Here is a 17,365-nt window from a genome sequence, read left to right on the forward strand (position 1 = left end):
GTGGCCAAGAAAGGAGTATTCAGGGCAACCATACAGGGCTGTGCAGACTGCACCCGGTACCCGGGTGATTTGCCATGAACATGAGAGAGACTGGAAATCCATCTGAAGCTCAGCTCTCCAGAGACTGTGCCCTGGTGTAGGGCTGTGTCACCCAGAGAGAGGGGCACTCTTCTAGCATTCACAAGGATGTCATGTGGTCCTTCCACCAAGGGAGGGGCCATGTGGACCAGTGGTGGGCCGAAGCATGAAGTCACAATCTTGATTTGTAATCATCACTTTATGTTTACAAGACTTAAAAACTTGCTCTAAAATCAGGACATAGGAAATAGAGATTATACAATCTGGAAATCAGAACATTGGCACTTCATTTTGCAGTAAGGAGTCATTACTCAAAGGTCCTCATTTGGAACATCTATCTTGGGGCAGGATCTTTTTAGTTTCATTAATAGCTGATAACTTTATACAAAACCTGTGTGTGTATATGTGTCTCTCTCCATATGTGTTTTTTTACTTTCTATTGAAATGACAATCCTAATATTTCTGAACTCAAGTAAAGAGAAATAAAGTCTCTAAAGCATTTCTTTGTCATAAATACAGAAAGGAAGGCCCTTCTGTGCTTTTGGATTTGTTCCCCTCCTGAAGTCTACAAGTTGATCTTCATAATAAGCCTCACATGATTGGTACATGGCCCTGCATGGAATTGCGTATCCCCATGTTTGAAGTTTCTCAGTACTTGTGAAGATACTTAAACATATCACTGTGAAACAAGGAAAAGTTTTGTTTTCTGGTAATAGGCAAAATCTGCTTAATGTATGTATTGCCTAATGTATAATAATTTATAGATTACATAAAGACCTTTAAAATGGTTTTAATTTTTATTTATTTTTGAGAGAGAGAAAGAGAGAGAGCATGCAAGCAGGGGAGAGGCAGAGAGAGAGGGAAGCACAGAATCCAAAGCACGCTCTGGGCTTTGAGCTATCAGCACAGAGCCCAATGCAGGACTCAAACTCGTGAACTGTGAGATCATGACCAGAGCTGAAGTTGGACGTTTGACCCACTGAGCCACCCAAGCACCCCTGTAAAGGCCTTTTAAGTTGATTCCATCTTGAAAGGTTTCATCTCCAAATACCGTTGCATTCTGAGGTGCTGGGGTCAGGGCTTCAGTATATTAATTTGAGTGGGTTATACAATTTAGCCTATAACCACGTATGAACAGTTTTGTTCTTGTTCCCCTTAGAATAACTAGGCATAAAGTTTTTCTTTTATGATCAGAAATATGACGGTGTGTTGTGTTTACAACTGGTTCCCTTACAAGCAAGTAGGAACTTCCATAGTTTTTCTTTGTATCTAGTATACGGACAATGTATGTGTTATAACCCTCACTTGTTGACCTTCTAAGGTATGCACAGACCTGCCTTCTGAATCTTTCATTTCCCATCTTTCTGAATCTTTCCCTATTCAATTTGTTCATCAGGATTGCCCCCAACCTGCTATTATAAGTTGTCCAGAACGACATTATGCTTAGGAATAAAAAAACTGCCATGATAATTATCTATGGAATGGGTCACAAGTTTGGGTGTACACTGGAGTCACCTGGAGATCATCCTAGATGTACTGAGTCAGAAACTCTGGGGGTCCAGGCATCTGTAATGTTTGCGGCTCTCCAGGAGATTCTATTGCTTCTTAAAGTCTGAGAACTACTGAACTACCATCACTTCTCTGTTCCTATGTATTACTGTACATAAATTCTCTCCAACTGCCTGATAAAAGAAGGCTTAGGAAACTTCCCCTTCCTTCCCTGTGGGATCATCTTCTCCAGACAGATGATATGCATGCCTGAAAAGAAGATTAGAAGACAGAGCAAACTTCTAGTAGTTGGTTGTAAAGTTTCTTTTGAATTCTTCATCTCTGTGTGAATCAAAACACATTTTAGCAACTTTATGGATATAGTTTACTAACATTTATTACATTATTCTTTATCACAGTGAGATAGGACAGTCAATAGAATTGTTTGATTTTTCCTTCTTGTTTTCCATAGTTTCCTTTTTAGGAGCTCAGAGTACAGAATCAAGCCACTGGATGTGTAGGTTAGTATCATGTTCTTTCTGTGCCTGCTCCTATATTTTGGTATAACTACAGCAAGGAATCAATTTTACCCTTTTGGGGAACATTCTTAGACATGGCAGCTTTGGGGTTGATAATTTTTCCCTATTTTTCTTTTTCTTAATTTCTTTTTTAGTTTTTCCAAGTTTTTATTTAAATTGGAATCAGTTAACATACTCAGTGTAATATTGGTTTCAGGTGTAGTATTTAGTGGTTCATCACGTATGTTTACCACTCAGCGTTCATTACAACAAGTGCCCTCTTAATACCATCACCCATTTCACCCATCCCCCTGCCCATCTTCCCTCCAACCCTCTGTTGGTTGTTTGTCATTAAGAATATATTTCCTGGTTTGCCTCTCTTTCCTCCTCTCTATGTTCATCTATTTTATTTCTTAAATTTCACATATGAGTGAAATAACATGATATTTATTTTTCTCTGACTTATTTTGCTTAGCATAATACTCTCTGGCTCCATTTGCATTCATGCAAGTGGCAAGATGTCATTCTTTTTGATGGCTGAGTAATACTCCATTGTGTTACTATAGGCCACATCTTCCTTATCTATTCATCAGTCAATGGATACTTGGGCTCTTTCCATAATTTGGCTATTGTTGATAGTGCTGCTATAAATATTGGGGTACATGTATCCCTTAAAATCAGTATTTTTGCATTCTTTGGGTAAATACCTGGTAGTGCAATCGCTGGATCGGAGGGCAGTTCTGTTTTTAACTTTTTGTCAGGAACCTCCATACTGTTTTCCAAAGTGACTACAACAGTTCGCATTTCCACCAACAGTGTAAGGTTCCCCTTTCTCTGCATCCCCACCAATATCTGTTGTATTGTTACTTCTAGCTATTCTGACTAGTGTGAGTTGATATCTCATTGTAATTTTGATTTGTATTTCCTTAATGATGAGTGATTAGCATCTTTCCATGTGTCTATTAGCCATCTGTATGACTTCTTTGGAAAAATGTGTATTCATATCGGTTTCCCATTTTAAACTGGATTATTTGTTTTTTGAGTGTTTCGTTTTGTAAGTTCTTTGTATATTTTAGATACTAACCTTTATCAGCTATGTCATTTCCAAATATCTTCTCTCCTTCTGAGGGTTGCCTTCTAGTTTTGTTGTTTCTTTCCTTTGCTGTGCAGAAGAGTTTTATTTTATAAAAATCCCAATAGTTTATCTTTGCTTATGTTTCCCCTTCCTTAGGAGACACATCTAGTAAGAAGTTGCTATGGCCGATGTCAAAGAGGTTACTGCCTGTGTTCTCTGCTAGGATTTTGATGATTTCTGGGTTTTGGTTGACTTTCTATTGTAGTTTTCCTAATGCTTGCTCCCTGGAAGAACACCTCTGGTCAGTGGGACAAACTGATTTGGGATGGGTTGGGCCAGGCCAGGTAGACAGGAAGGCAAGGTAAAGACCCCCTTGTCTGCACCCCCATAGAGAATCTTTAATTCCCCACACTGCTCCTTCCTGTCTCCTTACCTGATTATGGACCTGAGTGTTCAAATGAACTTAGGCCTTCATTTGATTTAGGATCCTTGCCTTTATGGTTTACACGTCTTGAGAAGGAATGACTGATTATCTCTGAACGTCTTCCTCTAAGGCCATTTTCTGTATGATCAAAGTGTGTTTTTCTTCTTATATTATGAATGAGATGATTTCCCCCTCCTCCCAATAGTTTTTTCATGGCTTTAGGATAGTAAGACAGAGCATGGGACTTGTCTAGAACTAGTGGGAAACCAACAAACAGATTCCTGATGTTGTAGTGAGTGGTGCTTTACCCTAACCACCCAATTACCTTCTATTGTAGTGCCACCCAGTTCTTGGCTGGAAAGCAAGGATGACACCTATTGTTTACCTTGTTCATCAAAATTCACCCATTCTCTGCACTGCCTACCTGTTGCATAGTAGACTATATTGGATACTAACTTAAGCAGATAGATACAGCCCAACTCCATACTAGCTAGCTAAAGCACTTTTCCCAGGTCACATCAGGGGTTAACTGATTGCAACGCATCGGTTTTAAAGAAGGTCCTGAAGGAATTAGTCCTTTAAGCAAATATTTGTAGTCTTGTGGGATTTTATTTAATTATAAAATTACATGGGCATCATAAAATTTTGGGGAAATACAGAAAAGCACAAGGGAGTAATTAAAATCTTTTATAGTTCCACAATTCAAAGAAAACAACTATTAACATTTTGACATATATTATTCACATCTTTGTTTCAGGATGTGTGTGTGCTGGCACATACAGTCTTCCCTTTACCTACCTCGACTCCCTGGGATGGAATTTAGACTTCTACACCACTAGACAGCCTTCTGAACTGCCATTGTTCAGCACCCAGCCGTTCATTTTTACACATCTAAAATATTTCTGAATTTCTGTAAAAGCAGCATGGTGATGGAAATGCAGCAGTCAGCTTCACACACCTGCACTCAGCCTTAGAATAAATGTACATGTGACAGAAACAAATACACATTTTAAAAGCTTTTGATACGTAATTGCTAACCTCCTCTCCAGAAAGATTCTATCAATTTGCTCTCCTACCAGCATTTTTCAAAGTTACTAACATCTTTATTATTATTATTTTTAATCCCTGCTTACTTGGTGGAGGAAAAAATCCCAGTGGTTTAATTTGCATTTTTTTTGTTTGTTTAATAGTGAAGTCCTTCCTGATTCACTTTTATATACCTGAAGAAGTTTAGTGTAGTGGTTAAGTGGCCCAACTGTTCACTTCCTGGCACCCCTGGGTAAGTTCCGTAGTCTCCCTGCGCTCACTTACCATCTCTGATAACGACAGCACTTACTTCATGGAGTCTGTATGAAGACTGAAGGGAGGGTCATGTGACAAGTGCCTAGAAAGCACTTGGCATTACAGTGAGCGCCTGATACATACCAGCTTCTCTTGCGTTCTGTAGCATCTCTGTGTCTTCATGTATGAGTTGCCTTTTCATTTTCTTTGTGCAAGTGGTTTTGTTTTGCTTGGTTATGGTAGGTTTTAGTATATTAAGTATGTTAATCCATTGCATATATTGCAATTTTCCCCAGTTTGTGGTTTGTCTTTCAATTTTGTTCAAAGTGAGGAGATATTTGGATATTAGGAAATTCACACTAGGGGACGGCATAGTCAGCCTGGGTCTTCTTTCTGCCTCTCAGTCCTGAGAGTCACTCCCCTGTCGTTGGGAAGATCCGGTATTGACTTCAGTCACCAGATAGCAGAAATGGCATTTTAAGCAGGATCACGTGTTATATTAAAAATCATCATCTTGGAGTAAAACTTCTGCTTAATTTGTGTAAATAATGCTAATGGCAGATGAGAGGCTACAGTTACTATTTCACCCTTTTCCTGTTTATCACTAAATCCAACTCGTAAGCATTCCACGGTGAAGTAAAACTCATTACTTCAACTTGAAGGGAAGTTTAAATTTGAGATCAAGATGCCCTATAGATCAAGTATATGTTACATGTTACTGTATTTCCTTCTTTTCTACATATTATACAGTAGAAAGAGAATCTTTCTAGTTACAAAATCTTGTGGGGAAAATGTTCATTATTTTGGCATATATGTATGCAACTAAAAATTAAATGTTTCACTTCCTGGAAAATATGTAGACATAGAGAACATTATTTTACCTTGCTAAGTAGAAAAATAATCAGAACCATCCTTATGAAAACATGGACATTCTGCTTGAGCTGCTGACTTGTTTCAAAAAGCCATTTAAAGTGGCAAATATTACTACTATACAATGGAAATCGGAGTGTGTTATATTGTTACTAGGGTTATGTATGATTGAAATTTTCCATTTAAAAAATTCAAAGTAGTTGTGGTAATAATGCTTACCACTAAGGACCTTGGGACAAACTGAATGTGTTTCATTTCTCACTCTTCACCTGGTGATGCTATGTGATTGCTGTCTAGATGTGTATCTTCTTGATGCTCATCTCTCCTACTTATTAATCTCCTACTTAACTGCTTCCTTATCTCTTTCACTTTTAATATCTTCCATCACAATATATTCTCATATTTTTTTTCTCCCAAACACTCGAAGTATATATCAGTGATAATGAACAGAAGAGCAAGGAAATATCAACTTCCAAATTCTATACTTCCTTATTAGATTTTTGTCTTTATTTTGTTGCTTTACTCAAGCGTGTTTTACTTTTTATAACATTTTTAAGAGAAAAAATTTTAAATCATGATTTATATGGTACCTATTTTTAAGAATTGTTATGATGTATGGGATTGGGGATACTCAGTGGCGCCAACCCCCCCCCCCACACACACACGCAGCAAAAAACCAAAACCAACCAAACAAATAAAACACAGAGGGCCCCACAGTCTTATAAGTAACATTGATTGTCCTTATTTAAAATGTTTTATTATCCTTCCATATGTTGTCTTCTTATTTTTCCTTGTTCTCTGCCTGTTTTGAGTTGCCATTACTGGAAAATAGAAAGCAAGAAAAAGTGATGTGTTCTCAGCGTAACCTAAAACTGTAAATTGCTGATTGAGTTCTGAGCACCTGTAATAATGAACTGCACATGCTTTATGGGCTATAAAGTACGACTGTGTTCATGCCTCAGTCATATTAGTCCTTTGCTTGTAAGAAGCAAAATGTCGAAGGATAATTAGCTCCTTTAGTGTATTTGGGATCTACACCCAGGGATAAAGAATTGGAAGTGCTGTGCAGAACGTTCCTTTATTTGAAACTTCAGTTGTCTCAGTGCAAACACTGGACTCCGCTGGAGGAATTTAACCCCCATCTCTACTTGCAGGCAAAATGAAGGACCGGCTGGCCGAACTTCTGGAGGTAACCAAGAACTATGACCAGCAGTTACCGGACGGCGACGATGAATATGACCTGCCCCATGAGGACATCGTGTTCGAGACGGACCACATCCTGGAGTCCTTGTACCGAGACATCCAGGACCTTCAGGATGAAAACCAGCAGCTGATGACCGACGTGAAGCGGCTGGGGAAGCAGAACGCCCGCTTCCTCACGTCCATGCGGCGCCTCAGCAGCATCAAGCGGGACACCAACACGATCGCCAAGGACATCAAGGCCCGGGGCGAGAACATCCACCGCAAGCTGTGCGCCATGAAGGCCCTGAGCGAGAAGGCCGAGGCCCAGCACGGCGCGCACTCGGCGGTGGCGCGCATCTCGCGCGCGCAGTACAGCGCGCTCACGCGCACCTTCCAGCGCGCCATGCACGAGTACAACCAGGCCGAGATGAAGCAGCGCGAGAACTGCAAGATCCGCATCCAGCGCCAGCTGGAGATCATGGGCAAGGACGTCTCCGGCGACCAGATCGAGGACATGTTCGAGCAGGGCAAGTGGGACGTGTTCTCCGAGAACTTGCTGGCCGACGTGAAGGGCGCGCGGGCGGCCCTGAACGAGATCGAGAGCCGCCACCGCGAGCTGCTGCGGCTGGAGAGCCGCATCCGCGACGTGCACGAGCTCTTCTTGCAGATGGCGGTGCTGGTGGAGGAGCAGGCCGACCCCTTGAACGTCATCGAGCTCAACGTGCTGAAGGCCCAAGAGTACACCGGCCAGGCCAAGGTGCACGTGACCAAGGCCGTGCAGTACACCAAGAAACACCCCTGCCGGACCATCTGCTGCTTCTGCTGCCCCTGCCTCAACTAGCAGGTTGGCCGCGGCTGCCACCTCACCCCCCCCCCCCCCGCATTGGCAGTGGCTGGGAAGCACACTGCGGAAGATTTGGGGGCCCTCTGCACCGGGGTGAATTGCCCCAATCCCTACGGCCCTCTGTCCTCAGAGAAAGAAAGATCTTAGAGGTGTGAGAATTCCAACCCATCTTGTGTTTGGGAGGATGGCTGATGCCATCCAGTGTGTTTCTTGAGTAAGGCAGATCCATGCTGAAGTTGGTGAGGTCATTAAATGGCACATGGCACCCTTTTCCTCTTAACGGAAGCCAAATAAGGAACTGACATTGGAGCTTAACTGTAGGCTAAGTGTCCGAGACATGCTTCCCAACAAAACTCTAGGAGGAAGTCCGTTCTACATGGGCTGATGATGGCATGAACTTAACCTTATCCTGAAAGTCCCTTGGTTCTGTTCAATTTCACAAGACATCGATCTTGAGGAAAACTGTACATCTTTCATTTCTGATTCTTCATCTGGCTTATCCTGTGTGATTCTTGCCTCAATGTATATCTTCTTTCTGTCCACCTTCCCTACTTATTAAAATCATATTTAACACTCATTACTTCCTTATCTTTTTCACTTTTAATATCTCCCATCAGGATATATTTTGGACTTTTTTCCAAATATTTTTAAGCACTGAATTTTAACAAGCACTCAAATGGAAGTATGTATCACTCACATTTTATATATCTTTCATAAATAACTTAAAATTTACCTCTTTACTTGATAATACAAATACACACAAATATATAAATGTAAATGTAAAGGACTAATATTAACGCATGTGCATAATGACCAATTGGTTTAACCTGACTTTTGTAAATATGGTCTATAAATATTAAGAGCAACACTTTTACTGGTCGTTGGTATTGGTTTGCTTGTTTTGAGTTTACCTGAATCCCATCTCTATAGTATAGTTTGGGTCACAATTTTCTTTGACAGGCGTCAAAGGCTAAAATGCATACAGAACTACAGATAATAAAATAACATTTTGGAAATAGTACTTTTGTTTTACTGTGGACCATTCCTTTTGTGTACTGAAATGGAGTAATTTAAAAAGTCATCATTTTTTTCAATTTAGTTTAATAAATATTACATTATAATGTTCCCCTGTGTGTATTTATATCTTGACCATTTAAATCCTAGTTTACTTTTTCAATCATTATTCTTAAGAATTTTTCTACTCAATGCATGAAGCTGCAGCATCTGTATGTAACTGAATCGAAGGGGCAAAATGAAAAAGAATTCTCTGTGGATGTCTAGCTTACAGTAGTTTTAGCAAATCGTCATGTTTTAGAAATTTGGCTTTGTTGGCAAACTTTGTAATCCCCTTACCCACATTTGCCATATTTCCTGTCTTTCTTTAGAGTCAACTCAACTGTTTTTACTTCATTACTTAATATCAGAGCAGATTTACTCAGCAGCCCAAACTCTCAGGTCCTGCAGACAGTGAAATTTTTAAAGGAATAGAAAGAAGAGTGTGTGAACTCCTTGGAACTCACTGACCAGCCTGCAGGTGCCCATGAAAATCTAGTCCTGCACCTAATTTTAATTTCACGGTTAAATACGAGGATTGTGGAAACCAAGCTCCGCTGGGTTCCTCTCAGATTTCTCCAGATTTCTTTCTCAGCTCACCCCAGGGATATGTTTCACCTTTAACTGAATTCCTTTTCCCTAATGGGGAAAAAAGTCTTCATACTCCATTGCTATGTCTTTCATTGTAGAGAAGCGATGTTATGAATACAAGCCACCAGCTAGTTTTTCCAAGACAGAATAGTTCATGAATTTGTCTTGTTTAAACCCATAAAGCATTTTCTTTGCCTAGAACCGGTCAAAAAAGTAAACGAGTTTGCAGGCTCTGTGTATTTTTTAATTTTCCACGTTTTACAGTGGAAAATCAGGTAAAAGGCACAGTTTCTTTTTTTTAATGTTTTTTATTTATTTTTGAGAGACAGTGTGAGCAGGGGAGGGTCAGAGAGAGAGGAAGATACAGAATCTGAAGCAGGCTCCAGACTCTGAGCTGTCAGCACAGAGCCCAACGCAGGGCCTGAACCCACGAACCGTAAGATCATGACCTAAGCTGAAGCCGGACGCTTAACCGACTGAGCCACCCAGGTGCTCCAAAAAGTATAGTTTCATTTACTAGGAGATTAATGAACTGTTGCCTATGACAAGGTAAGAATTTTTCTTCCTGCTTTTTAGGAACTCTGTCACATAGTAGGTAAGAGCACTGCTTCACGACCCCACTCACTCAGTTTAAATCCTGACCCTGCCACATCCCAGCTCTAAGACTTGGGCACATTACTTACCCTCCTCATGCTTCAGTTTCCTCATCTGTACGATGGACCTCATAGGACCTACTTCATACAGTTGGACGAAGTAAATGCTACTTATGTTAATTATAGTGTTTTTTAAATGTTTTATTTATTTTTGATACAGAGAGAGACAGCATGAGAGGGGGAGGGGGAGGTTAATTATTGTTAGTACATAACTTTCTGGTAGACTAAGAGAGCTGATAGGGACTCAGTAAATTGATAGTTATTCACTTCTGAGGGAAAATAACTTTTGATTTTTCTGTTGATAGTCTAACCAAATGGAATAAAGAAACAAAGACCTATTTTCTTTTCATATTAGGGCTTTTTTTTTTCCTACAACAAAAACACCATTTTCACAATGGTGTTTCTGTTCCTTCATATCCAAACACGTCCTGAAAAAGCAGTAGATGTTCCGCTCCAGAAACAGTTAAGTGGGAAGCAGCTGATACGCTCATTTTGGCAAGCCTTTCCCCCTGATCTTCCCAAGCTGTGAGTCAGAAAACCCCAGAAAGTGTTGGGAGGGTGGAGGCCAGGTCACAGCCGTCTAATGGGGGAGAGATTAGTTGGCTCTCCCCACATCCTGCCCTGTTTCCCTGCAGCCCTTCCTGGCTCTGACTGCCAGGCCCAAAAGCGTGGGAAATGCTGGCTTTTTCCCTTAGAAAGGGTGCTCCAGCGCCCCCAACAGGTGCTCCAGAGTTCGCTTTGCCCAGTCCCCTGATGTTCTCCTGGTGAACTCCGCAAGCTGACCTTGGGCAAGAAGAAAACTTTGTGGCAAAGCTGCTGATTTCATCCACTCACATAATTAGAACCCATCACAACAGCAGATCCTCCAGCAGCTGAAAGTGGAAATCTATTTCTAAAGCTATTTTAACATGTGCGGTGACCCTTCCTTACAGGCAAATACCAAACCTTACAGTCATGGCCACAGATGATAGGTGGCGACGATTCCAGAAATATCCAGAAACAGGAGAGGTGCTCACTAGGATGTGTCAGGATCCAGGATAACATAAGTTTGAATTTTTTAAAAGCTGATCAATAATTCAAAAGTGTTTGCACTGTGACATCACGGGAGTAAGTTTGTGGCCTTGCAAGGTAACGACCTCGAAAGAAAACTCTGCTCTTTTTGTACCAATGCTTCAGTGCTTTATAGTTGAATATCACATGCACATATTTTTCCAGCTTTACAATGTAAAGTTCCTATCTTGAAAGGAAACTCGTGAAGATTGTATGTGGCTTAAAAACAATAATGAAGTAGGCGTAGCTGTAGTCTTGGGTTTTATGTATACATCCCACCATTCTATTTCCACCATAAGACATATTTCTACGCCTCTCTTTGAAATATGCAAGGTGCCTCTAAGAGCAGCATGCAGTCCTTTCGTTTGCAGTCAGGATGATGGTTTGAAACATCCAGTTGCAATCAAAGTAACAGTCAACTTGCTTTTGAATGCAAGAATTAAAAACCTTGCAATTAATACAAAGGGGCTATTAGAAATGGAAAGTGACTAGGATCCGGAATGCAACCTCACCATCATATAACTATGGAACATCTTTCTTGACATGTAAGGATGGATGTGACGTCCCTATATACACTAGAAGCTTTTGTTCTAAAGATTCTCTATATGCTGGTGAGAAACAGCTTTCTGACCTGATGATCCGGGTGAGACTATATAGGATGCTTTAAAACCAATGCTACCTTGAAAACTGAGGAGTAGGAAGCAACTCCCCAACACTATCATTTTCTCATTCTTGATATATATTTTGAAAGTGTTTTTATACCCCATTTTGGTTAAAAGCATCTTTAAGCCACTTCTTGGACATCTTCCACCTTTCCTAATCTGTGTCTCTACATTTTCAAGGTCTTATGGCCAACTCTTTAGACATATCCTTTCCTCTGTATCCAAGCATCCTAATATTCTGTAATGGATACAAATAATGACCATGATAAGGATATATACATATATGTATACATATCCTATATATCCTTATCTCTCTGTTTTCAGATGCACCCAGTTCTGCATGTACTTAGTTTTGTTATCCCAAACAGAAAGCACTAAGAGCCATTTAGCAGGAATGCACATGTAATGCATGTGTACGTAAATTTCTGTGTCGGGATCCTTACACGCCTCCATCAGTGTGGTCTCCAGTTTCTGTGCCCCCTTTCCCTGATATCTCCTACAGAGCCTGTATTCCCACTTGGGAATGTGTTCTAAGCCACTACAAACGTATTGTGGAAGGAGGCAGGGAAAGAAGGAATGCGTACCCACACCGACCACACAGCTCACTGGCTGAGGCTGAGCAGTTCCTGTTTTCTAAGCACTCTTGGAGACAGATGGTGCCTCGAATCGTTCTACACTCAATCCCCCGGTTTCCTTGTTTTGTTCACAGTGTGTGTGGGTTTTACACCTTGCCTAACTCTTCACTATTCATGCATTCCTATCTGATCATCTAGTTTCTGTTCAGCGGCTCGCTCTGACATCACTGCCTGACTGCTGTTCATCTGCAGGTTTCCTGGCTGTCTTTTTCACCCTGACCTACAACTTAGGTACACTTCTGGCACTAGTCTGACTCCAGCCACATTTTGACCAAAAGTGGTCCTGTCCCATAACAGATAGACATCATAATATCCGTCAGTCAACACCTTTCAGTTTACAGGATGCCTGATCTCACTTTTTTTCATGATAATCCTATGAGGTAATATTACCATTTCATTTCTTCTAAGAGGTGGGAACTAAGAATGCAGTCTTCTAATATTTGACAAAGTTACATATTGGCAAGTGTCTGTTTCTTACTCTCATATTATTAAATTTCTCTGTGCATGTTCACTTCTATGTCAATCCAGAAGTATAATGGGATGAAGAGAGTATGCATTTTCCTTGACGGATCTCTGTAACTTCAGTAAAATAACCTCTTCCTTGGCCTTCTGGCTCTGCAGTTTTCCTTCTGCCTTCGGCTCTCCCTTCTTAGTCTCCTTCACGGGTGTCTCTCCCTCTTCCCAGCTCTCACTGCTGAGTCTGCATCCAAGGCCACCTTCCCCGAGCTATTTCTTTCACTCCGAGGGTCTCAAATACCACCTTTCTAAACCCTAGTGGCTTACAGGTCTGTATCTCCAGCCCTGACTTTTCAGCTGAGGCTTGAGTCTGTACATCCAACCGCCTAGCAAACATCAGTAGTTAGATTTCCGACGAGAGCTTCCAATGCTACGGACCCTGCCATCTTCCCCGCTCCCTGACCTCACCTCCTCCTGTTCACCCTATCGTGTGGGTGATACCATGCACGCTTTCTAGCCTGCTGCCCAAGCCAGCACCCGAGCTGCAGCCGCCTGGCTCGCTCCCATTTTGGCTCTCCTGGAAGTCACACACTTCACGTACGCACACCACCACTTGCCCGGGTCAGACAACCGTCCCCTCCTGCCTCCGTTACTTCAGCAGCTTCTAACTGGTCTCTGGCTTCTAATCTTGCCTTCCTAATCCAATCTCGACACTACAGCCATCGTGCTTTTCCTTTGTCTCTCTCTCTCTCTCTCTGTCATTACTATGTTGGGATTTTTTTTTTAATTGTGGCAAAATATCCATAAACTAAAATTTACCACTTTGACCATTTAAGTATATAGTTTCAGCAGTGGGAAGTACACTTATGTTGTTGTGCATCTAATCTCCAGAACTCTTCTGATCTTGCAAAACTGGAACTCTGTACCCGTTGAATAACAACCCCTTCCCCCCTTTCTCTCCGCCGCTGGCATCTACCATTCCACTTCGTGTCTCTATGAGTTTGACTACTCTGCATACCTCATGTAGGTGTAATCATACTGTATTTGTCTTTTTGTGAGTGGATAATTTCTCCTAGAGGTTCCTCCACATTGTAGGCTGTGTCAGAATTTCCTTCCTTTTCATGGCTGAATAATATTCCATTGTCTATGTAGACCACATTTTAGTTTATTCATTCATCCATTCAAATCCTCAGTCTGCTTAGAACTCTTTGATGGTTGCACATTCCTGTTGGGATGAGCATTCAGGCCCCACCTGTTTCTTCAGCCTCACTCTTCCTCCTGTTCACGGTACCCACTCTCTTCTCCAGCTCTGGCCCATCCTGCAGGCTGTTTCTCTGCCTGGAGCACCTCCCAGGATTTTCCCCTGGTGTAAGCGTGATGCTCCGAGAAGCTCCCTCAAGGGAGGGGTTACACATGCAAAACTTTTATATGGGGAAATGTGTTAGAGAGGAACAGAGAAAATCACGCCTGCCTCAGTGACCCTGCAGCACTCGTCATGGAGGAGGGGAGAGGGGCTCTGCAGAAATGACAGATTTCAGCGCCCATCCCTCATTATGCTGGTGTGCTCGCAGAGGGGCATTCTTTTTGCTAGTGCTGTCCGTCTCTTCACCAAGCAGCTTCCTCCGCTAGCCTGCTTTTTGATTTTTTTGTTTGTTTATATATTTTGAGAAAGAGAGAGAGAGAGTGAATGAGCAGGAGAGGGGCAGAGAGAGAGTCCCAAGCAGGCTCCGCACTGTCAGCACAGAGCCCGATGTGGGATTCGATCTCATGAACCATGAGATCATGACCTGAGCTAAACATGACCCTTAACTCATTGAGCTACCCAGGTGCCCCTGCTTTTTGATGTTTAAGGGCAGATAATGTCATCATATTTGTGTTTTGATCTTAGTGTTCTGCACAGTATCTGGCTTCAGATTAAACCACTGATTTGTGGTTTAAATGTAGAAACAAATATTCAGAATTTGCTCTCTGTTATGAATGAATTTGGGTCTACCTTTAAAAACTGCATTTATTTTATAGCATAAAGCCCAATATCTAACCCCCTGCCCACAGGGCTAGGAGCAAGTTACTGAGCCTACGTGGGGGGCACAGTGTCCTCGGAGAAGGGGTAGGACTTGATGGGGAGGAGGAGAGGATGGGATTGGAAAAAAACTACACGGGAGGAAGCAGATCATCCAAGGGAATGGTCATCTGAAAGGGCCGTGCAGAGAGAGAATGAAAGTCTGAATCACAGGGAGTGAAGGCAATGGAACTGACGATTTCAAGGCAGAGCCTTAGTCAAGGTACAGACTCTGGTTGGATGCAAAGAAATTTGTAAAAGTAAGTTTTACTGAGACACCTGGGTGGCTCAGTCGGTTAAGTGTCTGGCTTCGGCTCAGGTCATGATCTCACGGTTCATGGGTTTGAGCCCCGCATCAGGCTCTGTGCTGACAGCTAGCTCAGAGCCTGGAGCCTGCTTCGGATTCTGTGTCTCCCTCTCTTTCTGACCCTCCCCTGCTCATGCTGTCTCCCTCTGTCTCTCAAAAATACATTAAAAAAATCTTTTTAATTAAAAAATAAGTTTTATTTGGAAGGCATATTTTTCTTTTTATTCTTTCAGCCATATAAAACAGAGTATTTTTAAGATTTTGGGGCAAAATATATTGGCTTGAGTTTCACCTGTACACCTTCCTCTCCACTGTGGTTTCTAGCAGGGTAATTGAAACAAAATACCTAGTTCCTGGCTGCTAGTCACTGAAGTCTGTCTATACAGGAGGATGCCTTGAAATGGCTCAGTCCATTCTCCTAAGTATTTTAGGAGACGTGCATACAGACCCCTTAGGGATCTAGGGTGCTTATAGAATACAAAAATGTTCAACTGTGCGTGCATTGTGAAAGAAATAACTGTGAGCCCATCCTTTCCCTGCAGGAGTTCAAGAGCGAGAAGAGACTGCAATGATCCTAAACTACCCTTCCTTTTACCCTCGGGCTTGGCGGGGCCGCAAGGCCCCTGCTCTGCCCTCGCCTAAGCCGACCTCCCAGATCTAGGCCTGCGGCTGCCTGCGGGGAGGCCGTGGGGCGAGGTGCCTTCCAGCCCACAGCGGCTGGGGCTCCAGCTCTTTCCAAACACAGTTGGGAACCAAATCAAGAAGAGAACCCCCAGGGGTAGAGAGGATATTCAAGGAATGTCACCCCAGATAAAAGGAAATTATTAGGCCACCATGTGACAAAGACAGGAATTTCTCTTGCAGCTTGGAATGTTGAACCCGCCTCCGGCCTGCCCTGCAGTTTACCCTGATCTAACGCACCCTTTAAAGGGCAGAGATGAGGCAACCGGGGTTCTCTTCCTAATCTTCATCTCATTTTGTAATCTGGTTCATGGAGGAAACCTGTCAAACGAGAAGTATGACTCAGTGGCAAGATGTTAAAACACACACTCACCCAGGAGAGAGTAAGGACTGACTGGGAGATGGAAGTGCCTGTTCCTTCAGTGTCCTCACGAGGGGACCGTCGGGTGTTTGGCGCCCCATGCTGGCCGTGATCAGTATTTGAAGTAAAGCTGCAAGGGGTTCTCATTTCCATCAAGCTTCAATAGCAAACGGTGCCTCTCTCCACACTGAGTTTCAGAGCTGCCGAAAAATGGAGCCGCTGAACACTGGAGGTTTGTGAATGTGCTGACGGGCAACCCTTTCCTTGTGGATAAGAAACGAGAGGCTTATAGGACATGTGTGTGGAAGGAATAATCTAGGAATGTGAATGAGTTTTACATTTAAAATTTAAGAAAGACAGAGCCTGGGTGGCTCTGTCGGTGGAGCTCCCGACTTCGGCTCAGGTCATGATCTCGCGGTTCATGGGTTCGAACCCCATGTCGGGCTCTGTGCCGACAGCTCAGAGCCTGGAGCCTGGAGCCTTTAAGCCTGCCACTTAAAGACAAAGTGGATACTTGCAGTTTACACCTCAGATGAAAACTCATGTAACGAAAGGCACATCACATGGCAACTGAACAACTGAATTACCTCCTTCAACTGTACTGCAGAAATAAAAGGAAAACTTCATGCGTTTAGATTCATACCACCAACCCCTTTGGTTTCTTTGACAGGAGAAAGAGGCAGCAATTTGCCAAAGGCCACACACCTCGGGTGCGCTGGCTGACTGTTTGCTTCCCCACCGCAGCACCTGCACACCACGCAGCTCTAAGAAACCACCCATGGGGTTAAGGCAGCCAAGGAGAAGGAGGAGGGAAGAGATCTCTTCCCCCCATGCCTGGCAGAAACACAGACTTACCTCACGTGTCTCAGAACACTGGGTCAGATGAGTTAGCCCACACGCTGGCATGTGAAATGGCCAAAAATTCTGCCCCCAACTCTCTTCTCTACATTCGTTGGGTGCTGTCTCATCCATCCCAAGGCTTTGCTATCTTATGGTGATAATTACCGAACCTTTGTGGAGAGAAGCCTGACCACCGATGGCTCCAGTTTGCTTAACAAGGAGCAAGTGCATGGTCTCGGCCTCACCCAAGGCCCCCC

The 17,365-nt window shown here is 42.6% G+C and overlaps 1 protein-coding gene and 1 long non-coding RNA gene across 10 annotated transcripts in view; one reads left to right on the top strand and one right to left on the bottom strand.

Annotated features, from left to right (window-relative positions):
* STX11 (syntaxin 11) overlaps positions 1-8,781 on the top strand; it is a 45,862-nt gene extending 37,081 nt beyond the window's left edge. For 7 of the 9 annotated variants that reach the window (XM_029943822.1, XM_029943829.1, XM_029943824.1 and 4 more), the window contains one exon: positions 6,889-8,781. In XM_029943822.1, the coding sequence (XP_029799682.1) occupies positions 6,889-7,757 (869 nt within the window). In that variant the 3' untranslated portion in view covers positions 7,758-8,781. Of the gene's footprint in view, positions 1-2,038; positions 2,088-4,773; positions 4,863-6,888 lie in introns of those variants that run through there. The other 2 variants (XM_029943830.1, XM_029943825.1) reach the window with 2 other exon arrangements.
* Positions 8,782-16,089: 7,308 nt separating this feature from the next.
* LOC115295685 lies at positions 16,090-17,298 on the bottom strand. The gene is made up of 3 exons (XR_003910527.1): positions 17,124-17,298; positions 16,303-16,468; positions 16,090-16,228 (listed from the first exon to the last, which is right to left on the bottom strand). It is a non-coding gene; the product is annotated as an uncharacterized LOC115295685 (long non-coding RNA).
* Positions 17,299-17,365: the final 67 nt, after the last annotated feature.

The sequence above is a fragment of the Suricata suricatta genome, chromosome 7 (assembly GCF_006229205.1).
Source record: "Suricata suricatta isolate VVHF042 chromosome 7, meerkat_22Aug2017_6uvM2_HiC, whole genome shotgun sequence".
NCBI lineage: Eukaryota > Metazoa > Chordata > Mammalia > Carnivora > Herpestidae > Suricata > Suricata suricatta.